The following is a 26,671-nucleotide window of genomic DNA, read 5'->3' on the forward strand; positions in this document are numbered from 1 at the left end:
CTACTAAGCCACAATTTATTTATCTTTGATGAATGCTTTAAGCACAGTAAACACAATTCAAATTCAACAATATTTTTTAAAAAGAATTAAAAAAATCAATGCAATCAAGAAAAAAGAAAATATATTAAACATTAATTTTTTTCCTAAATTAAATGTTGAAAGGATATTTTTCTCTAATAGGTAAATTCAACACCGCAATTTAACAATAATGTTGGCTTTTATTTTTAATCTTTTTTTATTACTCCGAATTGCAATACGTTTTTTATAGGTCATAAAAATTAATAACCAATAATGAAAGTATCTTTATTTATTCAATATCAATATTCATTACTTCAGTATGATCACAAATTTGATTATCCCTTGTACAAACAAAATAAGTTAATCATTTTTCACGACTTAAACAAAAATTATCTTAGTAGCTAAAATTATTTTTAAAAGCTGAGTATATTTGGATGGATATTCCAACTAATATGGTGTTACAACATAACACTATGGTATAAGAAACAACATTCACTGATACGAATTTCATCTGCACTTAATAATGGAGTTTCACATTAATAAAGAATTGCTCAATTGGAGGATGAATTAAACAAAAATTAAGTTCATTTACAACCGAATTAGATGGTAGCCAATTCTTGTTCGTTACTCAACAGTATAGCATTTGTTCATTCAAAAACTTATAATTTGTTAACATTATTTTTTTTAATTGAGTATCATTCTCGTTTAAATATCCCTATAATTTTCCATTTACCAAAATAAGTTATTCAATTTTTAGGACTCAACTAAAATAGTTTTTCAATTTTTATCATGACTAATATGGCATTAAAAAAATATAGCACTACAGTTATAACATAAGATTATAATTTTGGCATATTTTTATTATTTTTTAAATGGTTTGTTGGCATTTGTTTGTAAATGAAATTACAATGCCTTATTAATTTATCCAGAGCATAAAAATATTAATCAAATCAAAAATTCAATTCATCCAAACAGGTATATGAGAATATTTTACAAGCTTGCGAGAAAATAATTTTAAAAACTTTTAGCATCAAATAAAACCAATACAAAACTAAATCAATTTACAAATTTCAAAAGCTAGATTTCAGATGCTGTTAGATTAGAAGGGTCTCTGCATGTAAAAAGAAAACCAAATGATATTAGAAAACAATTATGCGAAACAATAAACAATATTCAAAATTTCAAATGCATGTCCTTAATTTCTTGATTAGGATCAAATAAAATTTGTTTTCAGTAGAAAAAACTTTAATACAAAATATACACAAACCTATATACACTAATTTTTAACCACAATTTTTTAAAGAGATTTTTTTTAACAGCAATATTCAGAATATAAAACTTAATCTCGAACACCATGCTTGTTCTATTTTTTAGCTGCAATATTCAGATTATAAAAATTAATCTCGATCACGTTTATGTCAATTTTCATTTAACAGAAAAGTGAGCTATGAAAGATAAATACATCCGCAATAAACAAGAATAAATGGACAAATGAAATATTCCAATATCTCGATGATAAAAAATTAGATCTATAAGTGTTTCTTTATTTTAAACCTCAACCTTCAACAACAGTTCTTCAAACTATAATATGACTTCCTGGCAACTCAATAATATTACATATTAAAACTATAACCTATATTATGGATTCAAAAAATTATATAACTCAAAAAAGAATTAGATAGAAAGAACAAACTTGCTATCGTCATCTCATTATAACACTCAAATAATCACTTTTGGAAGAGCTTGCTCTATCAAGAACACATGCATACAATCACAATTTGATTCACCTCCAAAAGCCAATCAATCAATCAAAAATGGAAGCTGCAATTAGAAAGAAAGACAGAATGCAAATAACTAAATATTTTTAAAATGGAAACTTTTTTAGAGAAAAACTATAGAATGTTACCGTAACAATTCAAGAGACCAGTCTAAGCACAAGATGAGACAAACAAAACAATAAAGGATGTCAGTTTTAATGATCAATAGAATTGCAAGACTAAAATATTAGAAACAAAGACAATAAGTAGTTCAATTCAAAGAAATCAATGAAATCAAGGTAATATAGGAAATTAAAAAGGTATATACAAATATTCTTCCCTCAATAAAATCTTGGGTCTCAACATCAACTAGGGTAGACACAACGGCCTTAGCAGAGTTCATAAAAAGGGTATAAACAGTAATGAAATATTCAGGTTACAAAAACACCAAATTCAAAATATTCAACTATAAATTACAACAATAAAGAAAACAATACTAAAGAAAACAACTTCAAACCCGAAGACTCTTTTTCTGGCTCGATTTTGGATACATCTTAGATGCCTTCACCTACTTTTGAAGGTAGTGGTGTTCTATTTTGAGCCCATAGCCTCCGACGTTCCATTTCCTCACAAAGAATTCTGTCAAAAAAATACATAACAAGATTCAGTAAATAAATCTTTTGGATCAAAAACATATATTTAACAATTATCTTTTAAAAAATGATTTAAAACCACAATACTAAACAGACACAGCTTTGCATTGGAGAAAAAAGAAGCGAGATTCAGAATTATAAACTAACAAGTTTTCAAAAGTTCATTCTCAATCCAAATGTTAAGATGCAAAAAATTCAGGCAAATTCCATTCCACCATCAGCTATGAATACTTGGCTCCATAAAAAAGAATTAAATAGATTATACAAAATATTGCTCACTTGGCTCCATACCAAAGCCTGGAAAAAAGAGTTCATGGCTCGAATTTACATCGGCCCGCATATGTTGTATTATATTATTTGGTGATATATATATATATAAATACAGTTCATCTACTGACCTAAACTTTTACCCTTTGCATAATGTTGGCTACACAATACATGACCTTTGCACAATTAAAATTTTTTAAAAATAAAATAAATTATCAAACTCTGCTGCATTCACATTCTAGAAAACTAATAACTTATTTTCCTACCTGGCTTTGTTTTCGTATCCCCTCATCTTGTTGTAATCCCTGCCCATATTTTTAACTCTGGTTAGTGAGAGTAAAACAATTTCAAATAATAAAATTCTTATTTTTACACATATAAATAAAGAAATAAAACTGCACCTGCTCGGCTGCAAATTCCTCGGGAGCATCCGAGTCATATGAAAATTTAGATTGTAAGCATGAGAGTCTGTCGGGCGTCAGCGGCTCTATTGTGATGGGTGTGGCGGCAGTCGACGGCTTCAAATTTGAGAGAGACGGAACCGAGAGGAATGGGTTAGGTTGTGGCTGTGTTAAAAGTGTTAGGGTCTGTTTTGTTTTGTGGCTTTAGAAAATTGGGAATTTAGGGATCGGGTTTGGGTGTTTGGCTTTGAACCGTTTATGCTTTTTTTTTCTTTTAATTATAAGGTATAACCCGATCGACTTTAGTAAATTCAATCTCTAACCTTCTTCGTGCTTTGGTGACGCAAGAGATGATGACTCTTTCAAACAGTCAACGACAGCCTTTGATTGACCTCCATCACTTGATTCAGCTCGCAGGTCTAGGATTTGCGTGCATAGAAAGTGAGATACGGTAACAGCTAGTGGCTGATACATAGGACCGTAATGGGTGTAGGAATGAAGACGGCGGCAACCGCTCGCTTGCTGGCTTGTGAGGGTTTGACGTGAGTGAGCGTGTTTGATGGTTTGAGGAGAGCGGCTAGGGTTTCCAAAGAAATGTCATAATGTGAGTATTCATATTATTAGTAGAAATTGGAAAAAAAAATATGAAAGTTTTCAAATTAATAAAAAAGATAATAAAAGTTAGAAGAATAATAAAACTTCCATTGATAGATTTATTGTGACCATTCAAAATCTCAAGATTCATTTTTGTAATTTGGTAAATAATATTTTCATTTTTACCTGCCAAGATGAAATTTTTTTATGTGAAAATCCATGGGAGCAAATTTAGTTGTAAATCATTTGAATTCAAAACAAAATAGTTGAGGTTTGAATCCATGGGAGCAAATTTAGTTGTTATTAAGCTATATTAAAAAAAAGTTATATTCAAATTCAATTCCTTTTACCACTAGAATAAAATTATATATATATATATATATTAAATTTAGTGAGAAGTACAACAAAAACATATTTCACGGCACATAAGATTATAACAAGCTCAACACGCATAAATAAAAATAAATTCATAAGATTATATTTCTCTCCAATAGCATAAAGAGTTTCAAAAGTAAATTTAGTAAAACATACTACTTAATATGAAAATGGATATATAATTTTTATATTTTTATATAATTTTATTATTTTTAGTTGTTATATAAGTTAACTTAATTTCAGAAAAATACGGATATAAATGTAAGATTGAACAAATTTTGTGATAATTGCGCATCATTCAATATACAGAATTACAAATCATGTAACTATCTAGTGAGTGCAATACTACTCAAATAATTTGATTTAATTTAGAAATATAATTGCCATGCTTAAATTATATAATTGTAAGTACAATATAATATAACATTATTCAATATTAGTTGCATTCAAATTGTAATTATCCATGTCATGTACCTTATTAATTTGATTAATGTTTAACAAAAAAAATTATTATAGCAAAAAAGATTAAATAAAGTAATTAATTTTACATAAGTTTGTATGAATTAATTTGCATAAGAGATTGTTTGTGAGTTTTATTTAAAAATATCAAATATTAGATGCTTTATATTTGTGGTATATACAAAACATATTAATGTTAGCCTCTAATAACAACAACAACAATATTATTCTAATTAGTACATAAGTTATGTCTTTTTAAAGCAAAATATCATTTAATTTATAACACAATATTAATAAAATAAAATAATTTTATTTTTAAATATAGTAGTCTAAATAATTTTATTTAATTTTATTTTTTCAATAGTACATAAGTTAAATATATTAACTATATTTTCCATGAATTAAAAGAAAAAAAAGAAGTATTTTCTTTTTTTAAAAGTTGAGGGGGTCTTTGATAGTTTAATAATTTTGAATTGATTTTCGTGCTATTTACCTAAAATAAGGGATCTGTATGATAGTTACCTTTTAATTTTGGCCTCTTTAACCAATTAATACGATGGTACCGGTGGCCGGTTATGTGCTGAATTAAAAAAATAAATAAAAGCGGCTGTATTATAAGCGGACCCTTAATAATATTAGGGATCCCAACCATTGTCCCAGTAATAGAGTACAATGTAAATACTAGTTTATTTATAACTACTTCATCATGCTAATCGTTACTTCTTAATTTTTTTTTTAAGCTCTATTCATATTCATCCCCTATTTGTATAACGCGTACAATCAACTATCAAGTATCAAATTTGGAGGTTGCATTTAAAAATTAATAATTAATCAAATCATAAACTCCGTGTTTTAAGAGTCGTTAAAAGATGAAAATTTATGAATTTCCAATTCGTTAAATATCTAATTTTGTATAACTTAAAACAGGACAGATTTTCGATCATCTTGCAGTTTTTTAAATCTAAATTTTAACCAAAAAAAAAAAAGCGGAGGCACATTGAGGGACTTTTCATACAACAAATTAATTGTAACGATATTTCATTATCCTTATCAATCCCCTTATCTATTTATGTTCTTTTTAATTCTTAAAATAATCTCTTAGGCCCTCCATAGAGCCCCTTAATTAGCATAACACTCTTTCTCCCATTCCAAAGCCAGACCCCTCGAATGTACATTTGGTGTTCTTAAAAAAACTTTAACGGATGCTTGTTTTCTTTAAAACCAATGAAAATTTATGGATATATAACTCAGGTATACGTTTTATAATTTATTTGGGCGTTCCATTTCGAAAGAAAACAAAAAAATGCACGAGGTTTAGTTGTTCCCAACATGCTCGTGAAATTAATATTTTATAAAAATTTCACAAAATTATCTTTCTTGCAAAAGTAAATTATAAAATGAATATAGCTTAATTTTTGCATCAAATTCTTTCTTTTTTGAAAAAAGGGTAGGTGGATTTAATTCTATAAATGTTTGCTTTTAATAGAAAGGATAATATTGTAAATACAAAACAATAGGGGTTTTGTAAGCCATAGAGAGGGTTGCCACTAGCTCCACTTGAAGAGAAATTTCTATTAAGCCCCAGACTTTTTTAGATTTTGGGCCAGCGATGGCCCACATTTGAAAGCCCAAACGAAAATGAAATCACCTTTCAACCCACAAAAATCTAATACTTTAGTATTTCATGAAGTAAATGTACCATAACATAAACTTCTATTTTTTTTTAATTTTTAATTTTCACAACCACTTTTTTAAAATCTGCCATCGACTGCACTCATCTGTAATTTTCTTGCCAAAAGACAGAGCTTTCCCAAAAATAAGAGGTAATTTAATATCAATATTTCCTTTATTTTATTAATGCATAATTTTTTACCATGTTATTTTTGCATTGTAATTAACTTACTACTACAGTGTAATTTGGATGCCCAGCTTGATAAAATATATTGCTTCTTGAGCTTGTCATGCATGAAAAATGTTATTTTCTTTGGTGTTACTTTTCTGGTGGGAAATTTTATGGGTGCCATTTTTTGAAGTCATTTATATAGTTTGTTACTGCTAAGTCTTCATTTTTATCCATGATAGAGTATGTAACATTAGATGGGCATTTTGTGCTAAAGCCAATTAATTTCTATATGGTTTAGGCTTGAACTTCAGCTTGTGCTCTCTTTTCTAAAGTTAACTGAATTGTAATTGTGTTATGTGCCTGTGGTAAAGTGTCTGTTTTTTGCAACGTGATCCTTACTATAGACATCAAGTTTTTCCTAATAATTGAAAGCCGCGTTTTGCCCTATAAAAGTTTCATTTTGATATTTTGAGAATCTAGCACTGCACCCCGGCTTGGCTCATGTCAAGATTGAAGGTTTGGAGACTTGTTTTGCATAGGGTCAGGGTTGATGACCTTGAGATTGGGACCTATCTTATATGCCTAATGAGTGCCATCAAAAGCATAACTAGTTGATATTTAACCACGATTAGCCTTTTCTGGACAAGTTGTCAGTTTATTTTTTAACCACGAAAGCATTGCGGATATAATATTGAAGTTAAAAATATAGCTAGACATTGACCTAATAATTCCAATAAAATGGTTTGTCTCTGTGGATTTTGTACATATTTAATTTAATTTTTTTTTTGGCAGTCTGTGCTTGAAAATTAGACCGAGTGACAGATTTGGGTTCTTCCAAGAAGGGCTGGAGAAATGAGTGATCTTCAGAGAATAGATGATTCTGGAGGGTTACACCTCAACTTCGCTGTTGATGAAGGAGCAAAGGCTAAGGTTATGTTCAAATTGATCTGAACATGCAGGCACAACAAGGGTCCCCCCAAGTTCTTGCTGATTTCAGATATCAGAATTCGATATCGAGTTATCATAAATTCCATTCTGTGCCTACTGAACTTGATCATGATGATACTAGGAGAATAAAAATTGACAATGATGAGGAGATGATATAATCTCCATATAATGACTATGATCAGGAGAGGACACAATCTCTAAACCAAGGTGAGACGGATTAGTTGTCTGGCAGTTATTTTCATAAATCCTCCTTTGAATTTAAGGCTCAAAATTTCAACTACGAGAGGGGAACTGAGGATTCCGCTCATTCACAGGAGTTTCCTCTGTCTGAAGACGACAACCAAATGGAGGAAACAGAACGCAATTCCATCATAGACCCGCCAAGCAATAATCCCCGAGATAAAAAAAGTTAAGGATACTCTTTCAAAGAAGTCGCGCAATGTATTTAATAAATCTTCCTGCAATGAGATAGAAGGTCAAGGTATTGAACACCAAGGAGAAGAGTACAACTCTTCCCGAAACTCCCCAGGTGAGAGCAGAAGGCTAGATATGCCACATTCTACTCCACACTCTGATGGTAGTAGCAGCCACCGAAAATCAGCTTCATCAGCGGCACTAAAATCAATGTTGGTCTCACCTCGGTCTCCACATGTACACCTGTCTCAGGATGGTCACAGGCCACTGTCTTTACAAGAAGGTTTTCAAGAATGATTTCATTCCCCTCCACCGGATAGACCGAAGCATTCTTCACCTAAAAAATCTAATCTGGCTAAAAGAATTTCAGCTTATGATCCTTTATCTCCCTCGGTCACACGAACACAAATTTTTCCAATGAGGTCTCAGCAAGCGTCCCGCCATAAGATGCCCCTGCTCTGAAGCGCTTGTCTGCATCGACAGAACCCCATTATGTTAAATTTATTTCTCACATTATGTGGACTGACATAAATCATTCTAATTATTTTTTATATTTTACCGAATTAATACGTGACTAAAGTCAAATATTGTCGAGCAATTTTGACAGACTCATTTATTAAGTGATCAAATATGGAGTTAATGAGTCTAATTTTGACATACCCTGTACAGTAGTATATTCTGGACAAATATATCCTTAATTGTGTTATTTTAGCCCATAATGGGATGGACAATTTTGTACTAACACATGAGGGGTCCCTGCGCTCAACCACTGTATTTAAGTAACTTCAGCCCATTGGAAGTTTACTGTTCAAAAAATCAGTGGCATGTGTGCAGTGCACCTCTCTCTCTCTCCCTCTCCCTCTCGTCTCCCGTGTGTGTATGTACAGTAATTTTGAAGCAAGCCGATCCTTGAGCTGACGCAAGAGAAACTGAATTCAGAAGCTAGATCAAGCTTGTAACAACTCTGTAAAGCTCCATAACAAGCTTCCAAGGTCGGATTCATGGGAGATCATGGTAAATTTCAAAATTACCTAAAATATGTGTTTGCTTGGAAATGCACGATTAAGGGCATAAAGATTGTTATTGTTTCAACACATTATTCACCAGAAAGGTATGGGAGAAGCAATAGACCAAATTGGGTGGATCATGAAAATAAATACATGTTATTATTGAGGAAAATATTCCCACAGAAGAAATTCAAAAGCTTCATTCTACCTTTAAGAACATGGACGCTGACAACAATGGCACAATTCCCCACAATAAACTGAAGGCAGGATCATCTAAATTTCGATCAAAGCTTGCAGAAGCTGCAGTGCAGTAGCGTAAAGAGGCTTTAAGTGTTTATTGGACTGTTCGTTTGCACTACACTCAACTGATATTATTGGTCTGCATTTCAGGCAGCTTTGGATGGAAACGGTACTATTGACTGCTTTGAATTTATCACTACAACAAAGCTCTGATATGGGTTAGAAAGATAAGAACATTTATACAAAGCCTTCCCCAACATTTTGATGAAGATAGTAGTAAGCTAAACACATAAGTTGACAAAGATTCCATAAGTTGATTGTTTCTTACAAAAGCACAAAATTTGTGTTTGCATTCTCGTATTACACATCATTTGTTAAGTCCTACGTTTATTGTGTAATATATAGCATGGTAGAATCAGCTTGGCGAATTCAGCGCAATGATGAGAAGCAGCAGAACTCGACGTCTATTATAATTACACATCATTTATGTTCAAGTTAATTGAAATTTTGAATAAAAATGCAAGATCATATCATTAATAATAATTTTATTACGAACTTGCGTTGTAGTTTGTAAGGTAGTTTGCTTATAGCAGATTTGCAGCAAGATTTCAGGAAAAGGAATGCGTCTGGATCAGAATATATATATATCAATATTCCGCTCAATGCAGCGAAGTTATATGTAGTATTATGGCTGAACAATGTTCAGTCTTAAACCCTATTGATGATTGATGAAGCTAATAATTTAAATATGCGAACTGGGAACCAAATGAAAAAAATACTTTGATCTCCTCAGAAGGAAACCGATGGCTTCTCAGCAAGTGAAGCTGAATATGGCAGCAATTCCAATATAATAACTAGGTTGGTTGACGAAGAGGAAGAGGTGAGTTTTGTTGGTTGTTTTTGTTTCTCTTTGTCGGTATTTGATTATTTGAAGCCAAATTGAAGATAAAATAAACTAAAATAAAATAAAACATAACATATTTAACAAACTAATAAGATGAGAAAAAGTATTTCTATTGCCTCAAACGGTGCAATTTTGAGCCAGTAATTAAGTGAGAGTATCAAAGTTTGTTGACTCTTTGATAAGGGTGTTCAAAATCTAATCCAATTTAATCAAATCAAAATCTAATCCAATTTAATCAAACCAATCGTTGTAATTTAGACCGATTTGATTTTTGTCGAATTGACTTTTTGATGAGATTGGATTGTAAAATGAAAAATCTGATGTTAATTGATTGGTTTATGGATCTATATGTTCAAACCTTATATAAACCAGTCAAACCAATTAATTTTTATTTTCTTATTTTTTAAAAATTACTTTTATATTTAACTTGACAAAAAAATGAAACATAATTTTAAATAACTATAAATATACAATAATAATATAAAGTACAAACTACGAGTCGCAACCAATGTTTACTTTAAATATTCAATTTTAATTTTTTTAATCATATGATAATAAAAGACGTGAATTATAAAATATTAAAGGAGTTGAAATTCTATGGTTAGTAATTAGAAATTTAAAGAGTAGTTATCGATTTTTATTTATAAATTTTATTTTAATTAGATTGATCGGATCAGATTACATTGATTAAACATTTTATTGATTTAAATTTCAATCAATTATTAGATTGAATCAGTTATCAATTTCCATAGCGAGTAGATATGGATGGACTTTGTTTATACGGTAAAAGAAGTGTAGAGGATGTAAATGACGAAAATCGTTATTATGGCTTATGGTTATGGAGCACTTAACTGAAGCATTTCTGAAACTTTTGGCTTATGAATTTGTTTTAATAAATAACAAGGATTCAAATGTGAAAATCTACACTTGACCATTTTTTTCCCCTAATTATGAGGTTCACCAAAAGTTTTTGCTGTTTCTTGTTTGTAGTCCATCTTTAGAAAGCGGACCTTTCCGACAAGGCAAACATCATTTTGGTTCGGGAACGACAAGTAAAAAAACTTAAAAAACTAAAAAAAAGTCAACTTCCCTTTAATCAAAACTCTGTCCAACTTGGAGCTTCATCTGAATCATTCCTCCTCCGTACTCTCTGAAAAATCCTTATCTGGGTTTTTCATTCCTCAACCTTCAATCTCTCTTTAGTAGTTTCATGCTTTCTCTGCAAATTAATCTTAATCTCAGAGTTGTTGATTTTGATCAAATACTCATGGTCTTGACTTTCATAACATCATAGCTCAGCAGTGATCTCTTGATTCTGGGGTGGTAACAAGAAATGGGTAGTGGTTTATCCAAAATTCGACACTCAAAGCCACATGATAAGAGTTATGGCAGCACATCACAAGCGAACACAGGCGTCGTTCTAGAACCTGCAGCGCCGGTAGCTCAAATTTCAAGCCCCGAACCAGTACGTCACCCTCTATATACAATTCTTGGTAAACCTTATGAAGATGTTAAGTGCCATTACACTATGGGTAAAGAATTGGGTAGGGGTCAATATGGTATTATTTATTTATGTACTGAGAATTCAACCGGTAGGCAATTTGCTTGCAAGTCAGTTGCTAAGAGGAAACTTGTGAGTAAGACTGACAGGGATGATATCAAGAGAGAGGTTCAGATAATGCAACATTTGAGTGGGCAGCCTAATATTGTTGAGTTTAAGGGTGCCTATGAAGATATGCGTTTTGTGCATATTGTTATGGAGTTATGTGCTGGTGGTGAGCTCTTTGATCGAATTATAGCTAAAGGGCATTATAGTGAGAGAGCTGCAGCTTCTGTATTTAGAGACATAATGAACGTAGTCGATGTCTGCCACACCAAGGGTGTTGTGCACAGGGATCTCAAACCTGAGAATTTCTTGTTCACTAGTAACGATGAGAATGCTATTATGAAGGTCACTGATTTTGGGTTCTCATTTTTCTTTGAAGAAGGTAAGTTCTCATCCTATAATTTGTCATTTCCATTGGTAATTTGAATCGACTAAAGAAACCGTTTCATGAAATCTATTTTAAGATTGCCGTTGTGAATAAATATGCCTTGGTCAAGAAAATGTTGACTCTCAATTATTTTCAAATTTTCAAGTTTGTTCTAGTCTTAATCTTAGGAAGGGTAAGTGTTTGATGTTCACGCATTAATTAACATAGGCTGTTTTTTTCTGTAGAATGTTTGGTAGCATTTCGTCTTGAGTTTTCAAAAAGCATGTTACTGATTATCTCTTGGTAAACTTTCCAGGAAAGGTATATAGGGAAGTAATTGGAAGTGCTTACTATGTAGCTCCTGAATTACTACGGCACAAATATGGGAAGGAGATAGACATTTGGAGCGCAGGAGTTATTCTGTATATTATACTGTGTGGTGTACCTCCATTTTGGGCAGGTGAAGATATTCATTGCGCACCCTACATGATCTCTTTTTCACTTCAACACCCACCTCATGTTTATTATTATTAAGTATAGCAAATGTAAATATATAATCACGCACTTGATAATGTGCCCTGCAGAAACGCAGTTGGGAATTTTTGATGCAATATTGCAAGGAGATATTGACTTTGACTCTGCTCCCTGGCCAACCATTTCAAGCGGTGCCAAGGACTTGGTTTGCAGGATGCTGACACAGGATCCAAAAAAGCGGATCACAGCTGCTGAAGTTCTAGGTAGAAAGTTTCTCACATCTATGATGCTTTGATTATTATAAGTTCAAAGCTTATTTAGTCCTTTAACTGTACCAACAGTATGGATGCCAATGAAAACTGTATGCATGATAACTCTATGCAGATCACCCTTGGCTTAAAGAAACTGGAAAAGCATCAGACAAGCCAATTGACACTGCCGTTATCTTCAGGATGAAGCAATTTAGAGCAATGAACAAACTAAAGAAACTTGCACTAAAGGTAAGTCTTAAAAGATTAGGATTCCCTCCTTTTGACCTTGCACTTGCAAATATAAGATGTGATTACAAGTTCTAGGATAAAAAGTAAAAAATAAAAAGAACAGATCTTGACCACACCTGAAAATTAATACAATGTGCCAAAAGATTCTTCAAAAGCTTAGTTAAGCTGAGATTAGCAGAGAATCCTAACCTAAGTGTGAGAATGTACATATTTTCATGGCGACATTGTATTTTGAATACTATGATAGAATCTACAAGACTCTGAGAATCATGATTATATACGTTTGACTGAATTTTTGCGCCTACACTTCCTCATCAACAATGTTCTATGGTAGACTGTTTATTATTTTTTCATAAACTTGTGTGTGCTAGCCAATAAATTTATGTATTTGATTGTGCTTTCTACCTTCACCTACTGATAAACTGAGTGGTTTTTTAGGTCATTGTGGAAAATCTTCCAACCGAAGAAATACAAAAGCTAAAGGAAAAATTTACTGAGATGGACACCGACAACAATGGCACACTTTCTTACGATGAATTAAAGGCAGGATTAGCTAAACTTGGATCGATGCTTACAGAATCTGATATCAAACAGTACATGCAAGCTGTAAGGAATTTGTGAGCTCTGAATTTATCCCATTGCTATGAATTTGCATTATATGCTCAGCTAATATTTTTGGCTCTGCATTTCTGCAGGCTGATATAGATGGAAATGGGACTATTGACTATATTGAATTTATAACTGCTACAATGCAAAGACACAAGCTAGAAAGATTTGAACATCTTTACAAAGCCTTCCAATACTTTGACAAGGATAATAGTGGGTGAGATTCTCATTTTGTTTTCACTATTGTACAATAATGTTGAGCATACTTTATCCTCAGTTTTATCTTGAACTGAATGGGGCATATCCCAAACATACCCACGTCTGTTAGGGACAGGACTGCTCTGAGTCGTTGAATTAATTACTAAAGTTCTCCCGTGCAGATATATCACAGTAGACGAACTGGAAACAGCTTTTAAAGAATATAACATGGGTGATGATGCCACGATTGCCACAATTAAAGAAATAATGTCTGAAGTTGATAGAGATAAAGTAAGTTGATTTTTATTTTTCGGCAACATCATTAATTTGTCTGCATTTTTTACATATAACATAATATTTATAAGCCGGTTCTTCTTGTGTTTCCTGTGTTTACAGGATGGTAGGATCAGCTATGATGAATTTCGAGCAATGATGAAAAGCGGAACCCATCTGCGAGCAGTATCTTCTAGATCTTTAGCTCATGTTGTTACCATAAGACGACGCAAGATTTTCTCGTAGGTAAAACTGTGTTATTCAAAGTGCTTTGGTATAGGTTCGGTAAATTTTGTGTGAGTTTATAATGTCTATGATGTACATATACATTTGTATCAATTTTTTTAACCCTCACTGTAATAATAAGTGAAATCAATGCCGATATATTCCAAATTTTTTTCAAATAAATTGGATTTTTATGTAACAATGAAATATCTGTAGTCTTGTTTGAAAATTGATGATATAGAATTAATAAAAAAAAAATGCCATGCAAATAGATCGATCTGACTGAATAGAAGAAACCTTGGAAGATATAAAATTTAGTAGCATGAATGGATAAATTTTAGCTAATTATTGGAGGTTACCATGATCAAGGGCAGACCCTAATTCTTACATTAGGCCAAGTTAAATTAGAGTTCCAGATAGAGCGGGGGGCGCCGCGGCGGGGGGTGGGTTGGCGCGAAGGTAAAGGTATCTTGAACCATACTTTTAAGGATCCCACTACCTTACAATCAATGTATGGTACATCCCTCACATGAACAGTGAGTGGGTCCCACTCATTCACTGTTCATGAGTGAGGGATGTACCATACATTGATTGTAAGGTAGTGTTTGCCTACTTTTAAAAGACTCATTCGTTTAGACTAAAAAGCATATTTTATAAAATAAAAATTACCACTTTTAAGAAAAACTTGCAAAAATTACTGAAGTTATTTATACCATATAAAATCTGTTGAAGTGTATTTTTTTTTAAATAAAGTTAATAAAAATTATTTTTTAAAAATTTATTACAGCTAGCTTTCGCCCCACCTCTCACATGCTAAAATAAAATATATTCTTTATTTAACTAGTTTATCCTAATAATATAAAATGATCAAATTGTCCTTAAAAATATGTGTCTTGTATGTTATAGTCAGGTACTTTATTTTATTTGATTAAGTGTCCAAACTTATTGTTGTTTGGATTTTCAAAAATAATGTTAACTTATTATGGTTAGTTTTTTGAAGTAGGGTGAGTTTACAAAAATTGTAGACCCCATATATTAAATGGATAATAATATTCTAGCCTCCAAGTTTTCTAATTTTCTGTAACAAGAATATTGTTTGTTTACTTATATCAAATCCAGTTAAAATGACCAAATTAATCCTATAAAATTAATTCCAACTAGCCAATCAACATACAGCTATAGGAGAAATTGTTTCATCAAAATTTATGTTTAAGATATGCCTTTATCAAGAAATCTCGATCTTCAATTCCTTTTTTGCTTGTGAATTTTTGGTAGCATTTTGTATTTATTTTTCAAAAGCATGCTATCCTCTGGTCTCATGGTAAACTTTCGTGAAAAGTTATATAGGGTTATAATGTTTGTTATAAAAGAGAATTTAAGGATGAGATTGACGTATTATATTATATTATTTTAATATAAGTGTATTGTATTATTCTGTATTGCATTAATATTGTATTATAATAATATTATATAATATTTGGTGTTATATTGTGTTATATTAATTTTTAGTTATATTACTTTTGATGTTGTACTGTATTAATTTCTTTGGTGATTAATTTACTTTATATATTTAGAATATAATTCCAAAATATTTAGAAAAGTACTAAATATAAGATCTTAAATTTTAAGAACTCAACATTATTTTTTTATAAGGGTTAAAAAAATAGGGTTAATACTACTTGAATGACACTTGTTTCGATATTTATTAAAAAAGTAATAAATATTTTAAAAATAAGCACACAGGTGACAACATGACTCTATTAAAATTAACATATTTAAATACCAAAATTTAAATTAATGATTTTATACACTATTAATTGATCTATAATTCTTATAGATAATTAATTTTTATATATGTGAAGCTGTTAGTTTGATTTTGTTATTAATCTGCTGATGTGGCGAGCTGAGTTGGAGAATGTGGGCCCGTTGTTAGTTAAAAGCCGTTATAACTAGTGGCTGATTCCATAAACAGGAGGATGCATTTTAAGGGCTGGTTTGTGACAGAAAGAGTGTGTGATTTTGTGAACGATAGAGTGAGAGATAGAAAGTTCTGTAAACCAGAGATTTAATCTCTGCACTCCATTGATTCTGTTTGTAATAGTCTCCATTAATAAAAGTTTTAGCCTCTTGCTGTTTTTCAGCCGTGGATGTAGGTACTTTGGTACCGAACCACGTAAATCCTTTTGTGTTTTTCTTGGTCCTTAGTTAATTTTGCTACTATTATTTGTTTCTGGTTCTTTGTTCTTGGTTGTTTTTAGTCAATCCAAGTCGATTAACTGGTTCAAGTTAATTGTGATTGGCCAATTAGCATTAACAATGTACAAGTTTTATTGAGAAAAGATCACAATAATTATCTTTTTTTAAACAAAATTATAAACTCAAATTTAATTTCCAATATCGATTGCACAACAATTGTCCTTTATCAAACAAAATTCTAAACAAAAATTTAATTACCAATAGCAATCACCATAGCACGGTAAAATAAAAATTTTGTAAAGGGCTAAAGGCATTCAATCTCATCTTAAACAAATCTCATCCATCATTGTCTTCTTCAATTAATTTGCAAAATGAACCCCCTAATCTGTTAAGAAATTGAACTTCCTCTCAAGATCATTCCAAACAATTTGTCAAGTAATAAATTAAAAAAAAATTAAATAGAGAATACACCAATCACATAACACAAGATTTACGTGAAAAATTTTAAATCCAGAAAAAAATCATAGCCGTTGTCAAAAGACAACCAGAGAAAAAATATTCACTATGTGAAAAATTATTACAAACACACTCTTAGAAATAATTTTCTCTCTTACCCAATGTCCAAATACATAATCCTCAAAAATATCCTTTAACAAAATAAATCCGTAATACCCATATTAAAGAGTCAAATACTCTAACCAACAAAGTGTTGGCTCCACTGACAATGGAGTCCTCTTAAGTGGTTTGACTAAGTTTGTCCCTCCAGTTCGAGTCGCAGGAAAGTCGCCTTTATTAGGAGAACTTATGCCTCTCAGTTCGAGCCAGAACTTTTAATTTAGATTGTGATACAGACTTAAAAGTACCTTGCACAGTTGGGACCCTTCCCAAAATACCTCGTGCTTAAGACAAAAAAAAAATCAAATACACCTCCAATATAAACTACGTGCAACATTTCTCTCACTCAATTTCTCACCAAAACTTGGGTTGCTTCATTGGAATTTGAGATACAAAAATGAGGAGGAGAACTCCTCTGTTTATAGCTAAATTGTAGCTTCATTTTCTTCCTCTTTTCCTTCTTTGCATGGGCGGCACCCACCTATTTTTTCCTTGTTCAATGATGATAGCTGGCTCAACCACCCACCCGTCTTTAAATTCAAAAATGGTGGCTCAGCCACCCATCATTTTAACCTTTTTTTTAATCACATTTTTCAACAGAATCAAACCTAAAAAGGAACTAAGGGGGGCAGAGGAGGCGGCTATGAGCGGTTATATTAAGATGATGATGAAATGGAGGAGAAGAAGACGAACAAGAAACGGAGAAGACGAAGAAGAAGAGTGGAAAAGGAAAAATAAAAATAAAAGAAAATGAGAGAGAGAAACAGAGAAGACTAAGAAGAAGAGGGGAAAAGGAAAAAAATAAAAGAAAAAAAGAGAGAGTGAGAATCAGAGAAGACGAATAAGAAAAGGGTAAAAGGAGGAAAAATGAAGAGAAAAGTAGGGAAGATGAAAAAGAAAAGGGGAAAAGGATTAAAAAAATAAAGGAAAAAAAAAGAGAGAGAGAAACAAAGAAGACGAAAGAGAAGAGGGTAAAAGGATTTCAGTTATGCGGGTTTTTCCATATTATTTTATTATGCAATACGGAGTAAGTGGCAAACATTCTATTTGTAATACTTTAATACAGAGCTCTGATACAATATAAGGCGGCGAGACAAGTATGGCCCAATTGTGAAACAACAAGGAAAAATGATAGAAACCATATAACAATTGACTAATCGTGAGGCTGACAAAAAAGTATTTCAAGTTGTATTTAGTTCATTTTTCCAAGAAGAGTGCCAGACCTTCCCGACAAACGTCAACTCTGAAGTCGAAAAATTGCACTTTTCCTTTTGTACCTTCATTTGTAATTCATGTTGTATCTTCATCTGAATTACACATCCTGCAGTTTCTGTTTTGTTATCTGTGGTTTTTCTCTATGCATCTCATCCTATACCAAAACACTCAAGGTCTTGTTTTCCATAAACATCATAAACAGTTCAGCAGTCTATTGATTTCTAGGTGGTAAAAAGAAATGGGTAGTGTTTTAACCAAAATTCGACACGCAAAACAACAAGATTATTGTCATGGCAACCCATCACAAGCGAATACGGGCGTTCCTCTTGATCATAGAAACCAAGAGCCTGAAGCTCAATTGTTAAGCCCAAAACCGCTATCTAAGACTTCAGATCCAGTTCTTGGTAAAGCTTATGATGATGTTAGGCTATACTATAATCTTGGTAAAAAGTTGGGTAGGGGTCAATTTGGCGTCACTTATTTATGTACGGAGAAATCAACCGGCAGGCAATTTGCTTGCAAGTCAATTGCTAAGAGGAAACTTGTGACAAAGAATGACAAGGATGATATCAAAAGAGAGATTCAGATAATGCAACATTTGAGTGGGCAGCCCAGCATTGTTGACTTTAAGGGTGCTTATGAGGATAGGCATTTTGTGCATATTGTCATGGAGTATTGTGCCGGTGGTGAGCTATTTGATCGGATTATAGCTAAGGGGCACTACAGTGAGAGAGATGCAGCATCTGTATTTGGGGATATTATGAATAGCGTGAATGTCTGCCACTCTAAGGGTGTCATGCACAGGGATCTCAAACCTGAGAATTTCTTGTTCAATAGCAAGGATGAGAATGCTCGTTTGAAGGTCACTGATTTTGGGTTGTCATCATTCTTTGAAGAGGGTAAATTTCTCGTACTTCACTGTGTAATTTATCATTTTCGTTGATAATTTAAATGGACCAAAGAAATAGTTTCGTGAAATCTATGTTTAGACTTTTAAGGGTAGCCCTTGATATGAAATATCAACTTTCAATTATTTTTCTAAAATTTCGATTTGTTCTCATCTTAATTGTAGAGAGAGTTTGTATTTCATGTTCGTGCATAAACATGGATTGTTTATGTTTGTGTAATGTTTTGCAGTATTTTGTGGCTTGTTTAGAAAAGGCATGTTTAATCTAGGTATTAACATTTTATTGATTATTCCTTGATAAACTTTCCAGGAAAGGTATACAGGGATAGACTTGGGAGTGCTTATTATGTCGCTCCTGAACTATTACGGTGCAAATATGGGAAGGAAATAGACATTTGGAGTGCAGGAGTTATACTATATGTTTTACTATCTGGTGTACCTCCATTTTGGGCAGGTAAAAATATTCATTTTGCAGTTTGCACGCTACATGAACTCTTTTCCCCTGTACATGCTTATTACTTTTGACTTAAAGTATTGGAAATTTAATGTAATCACTCACTTGTGATGATGCATCCTGCAGAAACTGAGAAGGGAATTTATGATGCTATTTTGCAAGGAAAACTTGACTTTGAAACTAATCCTTGGCCAACTATTTCAAGTGGTGCCAAGGACTTGGTTCGCAAGATGCTGACAGAGAAACGAAAAAAACGGATTACTGCTGCTCAAGTTCTAGGTTGAAAGGCACTAGATCCTGAACTTATCAGTGTTTCTTATGATGTTTTGACACATATATATATATCCAATAGTATAGAACATTGAAAACTGTATGAATGATATATATGCAGAGCACCCTTGGCTTAAAGAAAGTGGAGAAGCATCAGACAAGCCAATCGACAGTGCTGTAATTTTCAGGATGAAGCAATTTCGAGCAATGTACAAACTAAAGAAACTAGCACTAAAGGTAAGTCTAAGGGATTGGGATTCTCTCACAATGGGCTTAATTTCATCTGCTAATACAAGATGTGATGATAAAAGAACAGATCTTGACCACACCTTAGTAATAATGGATATAGACATGTCAAAATATTCATTAACATGACAACATGTAGGTAATCAGATTAGTGGAGGATCTAACTCAAGATGGAAATCTATATGACAACATTGTCTTTTAAACATTATAATAGAATTTTATATGACAGTTAGAATCACGTGGAAATGTTTAATTGTAGGGTGCTTATAAAGTGTGTGTATACATATATAGGCAAGTCCAATGATTCATGCGTTCAGTTTGATTGTGCTTCGCCTGCTGATAACTTGTGCATGGGTCATTTCAAATAAATATATATAGGTCATTGTGGAAAATCTTCCAATCAAAGAAATACAAAAGCTTAAGGAAAAATTTACAGAGATGGACACTGACAACAATGGCACACTTACTTATGATGAGTTGAAGGCTGGATTAGCTAAACTTGGATCGATGCTTACAGAAACCGATGTCAAGCAGTACATGCAAGCCGTAAGGAATTCATGAGCTCTGAATTCATCCTATTGTCTGTCTGTTTGCATTATATGCTCAGCTGATATTGTTGGCCATGCATTTCTAAAGGCTGATATAGATGGAAACGGGACTATCGATTACATTGAATTTATAACTGCTACGATGCAAAGACACAAGCTAGAGAGATTTGAATGTCTTTACAAAGCCTTCCAATACTTTGACAAGGATAATAGTGGGTAAGTTTATTGTTTAATATATTTCTATGAATGTAGAAGCATGTTTAGCATACTTTGATCCTCGGTTACAGACAGAACTGCATTGATGAAGTAATTACTGAGGCTGTTCTTATACATTCTGAATGCCTGTGCAGATATATCACGGTAGATGAACTGGAAACAGTTTTTAAAGAATATAACATGGGAGATGATGCGACAATTGCAACTATTAGAGAAATAATGTCTGAAGTTGATAGAGATAAAGTAATTAATCTGGTTTTTGTTTTTCGATAACATCATATTTATGATCTGTATGCATTACTCCATACAAGCCCTGTTCTCATGTGTTTTGTGTTTAATTACAGGATGGTAGGATCAGCTACGATGAATTTCGAGCAATGATGAAAAGCAGAACCCATCTGCAAGCAGTATCTTCAAGATCTTTAGCTCATGTTGTTGCCATAAGAAGCAAGATATTCTGGTAGTGGTAGCTAAACCCCTGCTATATACAAAAGTGCTTCCACATGCGTTTGCTAAATTTTGTCATTCATAGTTCAATTATTGTGAATATATAATGACCATAATGTACATATATTGAATTGCACAAAAATACAGTATTTGGAACCTAATAATCCTACTACAGTAAAAACAAAGACAACGAAAAAAGGAAAAAGTTTTGAAAGTTATAATAATTTTAAGGTAAATTTTGTCCTTTTACACATCATGGTAGAATAAACAAATTAATCTCATTCAAAGTCAACTCCAGCGTTCAAAAGATTCGAGGGACCTAATTGACAAAAGGAGAAATTAAATGATGACAATTATGCAAATTACTAAAGGAATTAGAGAGTTCTTAAATGATTAATTACGAAAAACTCTAATTTGTTCGAATTTAAAATTTTTAAAGGAGTTTATAGTACATTATTCGAGTGAGTGGGATGTAATTAATCAAGATTAGGAAAAGAACAGATACCTCTCATTAAGTTAGTAAGAAAGACTAGTATTTATATGCTTATTCTGTCAAATGATAGAACAGGTTGGTTCCGAAATCTATAATGATTATATGAATAAGACTCACTAAATAAAAAAATTTGTGACATGCTTTCATAAAACCAGTAGCAGAGCCTGATGAGGGAACAGCCCAGCATGCAGAGATAAGTTTTTTCTCCAAGTTAGTTTAGTACTTGTTAATAACGAATGATTTCAATTATTATTTTAAACCCAAGAGATCCAAAGTCGTTATTGACGAATGATCCCGAGACCAGATCTGGAACCCACAACTCAAAAGAAGGGCAAAATTGTCAAACTGTACAAAAGTTTACACGCCAGGCGTACGGGTGTTTTTTCAAAAAGTAAAGGGGGAATGGGGCATTAAGCCAAACATCAGGGGGCATTAAGCAATTTACTCGCAAATTATTATAAACAACACAGATATTATCGTTTTGCTTACGGTACCTTCCGAAGTTTGAGTGGGATATTAAAAAAGTGTTTTTAATAAAGGACGGTAGAATTGGCTTCGCAGCAGTCTTCTTCTAACAAGTCTCATTGTAGATTTTAAAGAATCAATTTAAAGGCAGAAACTATGATGTATAGTTGTATACATCTCGGGTCCTGCATATTCTTTGAAACTGCGCATCTCTGAAAGTCATATCCTTAGGTCCTGTCTTGCATCCTCTGTGGTGGTGGCGGCGGCCAGAAATGGGTTGCATTTTCAGCAAAGGCCAAGACTCAGACCACCCAGCAGCACGCCATCTCCATGATGCAATTCTTGGTAAAGCTTATGAGGATGTTCAGTTACATTACACTATAGGTAGAGAAGTGGGTAGGGGTGAATTTGGTATAACGTATCTTTGTACTGAGAATTCAACCGGTTTGGAATTTGCTTGCAAGTCTATTCCTAAAAGAAAACTGGTAAAAGACGTTGAAAAGGATGATGTAAGAAGAGAGATCGAGATAATGCGACATTTGAGTGGGCAGCCTAATATAGTTCAATTCAAGGCTGCTTATGAGGATGACCAATTTGTGCATATTGTTATGGAATTATGTGCTGGGGGTGAGCTATTTGATCGAATTGTAGCCAGGGGCCATTATAGTGAGAGAGCTGCGGCTTCTGTATTCAGGGTAATTATGAATGTTGTGAATGTTTGCCACTCTAAGGGTGTTATGCACAGGGATCTCAAACCTGAGAATTTCTTGTTCACTACCGGGGATGAGAATGCTGTTGTGAAGGCCACTGATTTTGGGTTATCAGCGTTCATTGAAGAGGGTAAATTTCTCTACCTTGCTTGCACATTTTCCATGTTTAGATTTTACTGCATGTAGTAGTCTTTCATGCCTGTAGAATTTTCCGATACATATCATTTGAGTAAGCTGTAACTCACTTAACGTATTGATTTTGGTGAAATCATAAGAAAATAATACAAAACTCTTAGGATCACCATGAAGGCATATTTGATTAATCGAGCTATTAATGCATTCTTTTTTTATTATCCTGTGATACATTTTCCAGGAAAGGCATATAGAGAAATAGTCGGAAGTCCTTACTATATTGCTCCTGAAGTATTATCGCAAAGTTATGGGAAGGAAGCAGACATTTGGAGCGCAGGAGTTATATTGTATATTTTATTGTGTGGTGTACCTCCCTTTTGGGCAGGTGAAAATCAATATTCATTTTGCACCCTACAGGATCTCTTTTCACTTCAACAACCTACTTTTATTTCTTACTGTCAACCAGAGTGTAACTATGATCACTCTGAATATTTTATGTGCTCTGCAGAAACGGATCAGGGAGTTGCTCAGGCTATATTAAAAGGAGAAATTAACTTCCAACGTGATCCTTTTCCAAGTATATCAAGCAGTGCCATAGAGTTGGTTCGCAGGATGCTAACACAGGATCCAAAAAGGCGGATTACTGTTATTAATTTTTCTCATTCATTCTATCTATGCTGCTTTGATTACTGTGAGTTAAAATTTATTATTCGATTTAATAATACGAATAGTATAGCTACCATTGAAAAATGTATATAATGCAGAGCACCCTTGGCTTAAAGAAAGTGGAGAAGCATCAGATAAGCCAATCGACACTGCTGTTATTTTCAGGATGAAGCAATTTACGGCAATGAATAAACTAAAGAAACTTGCACTAAAGGCAAGTCTAAGGCCCATTAATCCCCCCTATTTGAGCTTAAACTTGAGAAATACATGAATAGGATTCATAGATATAAAGGAAAGTGACAAAGCTTATATCTCAAGCACACATGATAAATAATATCCACATGTCAAAAGATTCTCCAAATAACATGTACAAGAATCTGTACATGATGTCATTGTATAGATGTTCATGATGACATTGTATTCTGAACATTATAACAGAAATTTATATGACTGTGTGAATTATGGGTTACCTGTTTGATTGAAATTTTGCATCTACACTTCCTCATCAACAATGCTTTATTGTATTATTGTATTTTGAAAACTTGTGCGAGCCAATAAAAATTTATGTATTCCATTGCGCTCCCCCGAATGATAACCCAAGCATTCTTTAGGTCATTGTGGAAAATCTTCCGACTGAAGAAATACAAAAGCTAAAGGAAAAATTTACAGAGATGGACACTGACAACAGTGGCACTCTTACTTACGATGAATTGAAGGCAGGATTAGCTAAACTTGGATCGATGCTTACAGAATTTGATGTCAAGCAGTACATGCAAGCTGTAAGTAATTCATGAACTCTGGGTTTAGCCCACTGTCTGTCTAGTTGCTTGATACCCAGCTGATATTGTTGGCTCGGCATTTCTGCAGGCTGATATAGATGGAAATGGGACCATTGACTACATTGAGTTTATAACAGCTACAATGCAAAGGCACAAGCTACAAAGATTTGAAAATCTTTACAAAGCCTTTCAGTACTTTGACAAGGATAATAATGGGTAGGCTTCTCATTTTATTTTTATTATTATGGAAGCATGTTGAGCATTATTTGCATCCTCAGTTTTATCATGATCTGAAGGGGGAATATTGAAAACATACTCCCTCCATTAACTTGCTTCAATTTAATGAGTTATATCTGGCGTCAATCAACTAATTAATGAAGTTCTTATTCTAAATGGCTGTGTAGATATATCACGGTAGATGAACTTGGAAAAGCTTTCAAAGATTATGGCATGGGTGATGATGCCACAATTGCCACAATTAAAGAAATAATGTCTGAAGTTGACAGAGACAAAGTAAGTTGATTTTCAGTTCGCAAGGGCATTAGTAATTTGTCTGCATTGTTGTAAGCCAATTCCCATGACTTTAATTTGTGTATACAGGATGGTAGGATCAGCTATGATGAATTTCGTTCAATTAAGAAATGCGGAACCCAACTGCGAGCATTGTCTTCTAGATCTCTGGCTCATGTTGTAACCGTAAGACGCAAGGTGTTCTGGTAGGTAAACTGTGTTGTTATTCATTGTTTTCTGTATATCTTTGTAAATTTTGTTATTGCAGTTTTGTGGGAGTGTATAAGAACAATAATAGTCTTATACGGAATTTTACGAAACTACCTTCTTCCCTTTTTCTTCTTACAGTCAAATAGATAAATATACGGAAGTGAACAAATTTGTGATGCACACGTAGGCTCTGAATTTTGTAGGATCAAAAGATTTATACATTATTTCTATTAAGATTTGTTTCTATGAAAAAATACAGTTGAAACAAACTATACGCTTTATTCCATGAATTTCCTTTGATGAAAAAAGGAAAATGCAGAGAGGCGAGAGGGAAGACATTGGCAAATCACCACCATCACAGCAGCAAACGGGCACTTAATAAATTAGAAAGTCTTTCTTCTCGTCACAATAATTAACCTTTCTTGATTTGCCCAGTTTTGTTAAAATGTTATGCCTAGAGAGAGCTTCGTCACTTCGCCATTGCAACTTGGGGGTTTTCATTGCACTCGAATCGCCATTTCAGCCTCTGAGGAAGACGAATTAGAGGACAATGCCTGTGGGTCAGTGTGTTAACATAACCAAAATTGTAAACGGCAGTGATCCTTCAACAGCTTTGAAAACTCGCTCTTTTTATCAATCAATTTCTTCAAGCTTCGACCTTGTTCAGAGATGGAGAGGGGAACAGCAAAGAGAGAAAAGGCCTTTAAAAAAAAATACAAAATTGTTTGCATTAAATTATTTGCAAATCTAAGGTTATTTTTGTCTTTTTACAAATAGTTGATAATATTAGGAGTACATTCATCGGTCAACTATGGTTTGACCTTAAAGGAAAAAAAACAAAAAGCTAATGACGTGGGGGTGGAGTGATGACTTTTCCAATAATTGGGCCATGATAAACGAAAAAAATATGCATTTTTACGAATTATTTTAAATATTAAATACAATTATCTTCATATTATTAATCTGTTAGAAATTTTTCATTGATAATATTAATTTTAGTACTATTTATAAAAAAAATTTAATAAAAATAATGAATTATGTGGGCTGCGTGTATATTTGAACTTTTAAAGTGTAACGCAACTTCTGAAAGTTGGAACTTGAAAGATATTATTTAACTTATTAATTTTTTTTTAATTTATGGAGAGAATAAAAATATGAACGGAATCTTTGTTATTCATTGTTCGTGTCATGGGGAAGGTTCCATAATTCCAATTTTAATATCAAATTTCTGTCCTAAAGACATTATTTACAACCTCATCATTTATTCAAACTTCTATCCTATCCCACGCGTTTCTTTTTCGCTGACCATTTCCAACAAAAGCCAATAAATTTCTTACCAAAAAAAAAAAAGGGCCAATAAATTTTAACTATATTGACGTATAGTTTGATAGTTAAATATATATGCGCATACAAATATACAGTTGGTGCCTCCCAAGTGGGCAAGCTGGAATCATTCTTTATAT

General features: G+C 32.8%; 3 protein-coding genes across 4 annotated transcripts; all 3 read left to right on the forward strand.

Moving 5' to 3' along the window:
• Positions 1–10,881: 10,881 nt before the first annotated feature.
• On the forward strand, positions 10,882–14,281 carry LOC18055087 (calcium-dependent protein kinase 33). The gene is made up of 8 exons (XM_006452281.2): positions 10,882–11,868; positions 12,170–12,313; positions 12,438–12,590; positions 12,712–12,827; positions 13,266–13,433; positions 13,523–13,650; positions 13,814–13,922; positions 14,028–14,281. Exons 1-8 carry the CDS (start codon positions 11,214–11,216, stop codon positions 14,148–14,150), a joined length of 1,596 nt encoding a protein of 531 aa, XP_006452344.1. The 5' UTR covers positions 10,882–11,213; the 3' UTR covers positions 14,151–14,281.
• Positions 14,282–17,981: 3,700 nt separating this feature from the next.
• Positions 17,982–25,390, forward strand: LOC18055088 (calcium-dependent protein kinase 33). 2 transcript variants are annotated; one of them, XM_024178499.1, is made up of 8 exons: positions 17,982–19,054; positions 19,373–19,516; positions 19,643–19,795; positions 19,908–20,023; positions 20,411–20,578; positions 20,669–20,796; positions 20,931–21,039; positions 25,089–25,390. In XM_024178499.1, exons 1-8 carry the CDS (start codon positions 18,394–18,396, stop codon positions 25,206–25,208), a joined length of 1,599 nt encoding a protein of 532 aa, XP_024034267.1. In that variant the 5' UTR covers positions 17,982–18,393; the 3' UTR covers positions 25,209–25,390. The 2 variants fall into 2 exon arrangements, with proteins under 2 accessions (XP_024034267.1, XP_006452345.1); XM_006452282.2 differs by lacking the exon at positions 25,089–25,390 and adding an exon at positions 21,141–21,392.
• Positions 22,251–24,708, forward strand: LOC18055089 (calcium-dependent protein kinase 33). The gene is made up of 6 exons (XM_024178503.1): positions 22,251–23,041; positions 23,285–23,428; positions 23,552–23,688; positions 23,780–23,923; positions 24,321–24,488; positions 24,577–24,708. The coding sequence occupies exons 1-6, from the start codon at positions 22,474–22,476 to the stop codon at positions 24,706–24,708; spliced, it is 1,293 nt and encodes a 430-aa protein (XP_024034271.1). The 5' UTR covers positions 22,251–22,473.
• Positions 25,391–26,671: the final 1,281 nt, after the last annotated feature.

Source organism: Citrus clementina, unplaced genomic scaffold (assembly GCF_000493195.1).
Source record: "Citrus clementina cultivar Clemenules unplaced genomic scaffold, Citrus_clementina_v1.0 scaffold_1, whole genome shotgun sequence".
Lineage (NCBI taxonomy): Eukaryota > Viridiplantae > Streptophyta > Magnoliopsida > Sapindales > Rutaceae > Citrus > Citrus x clementina.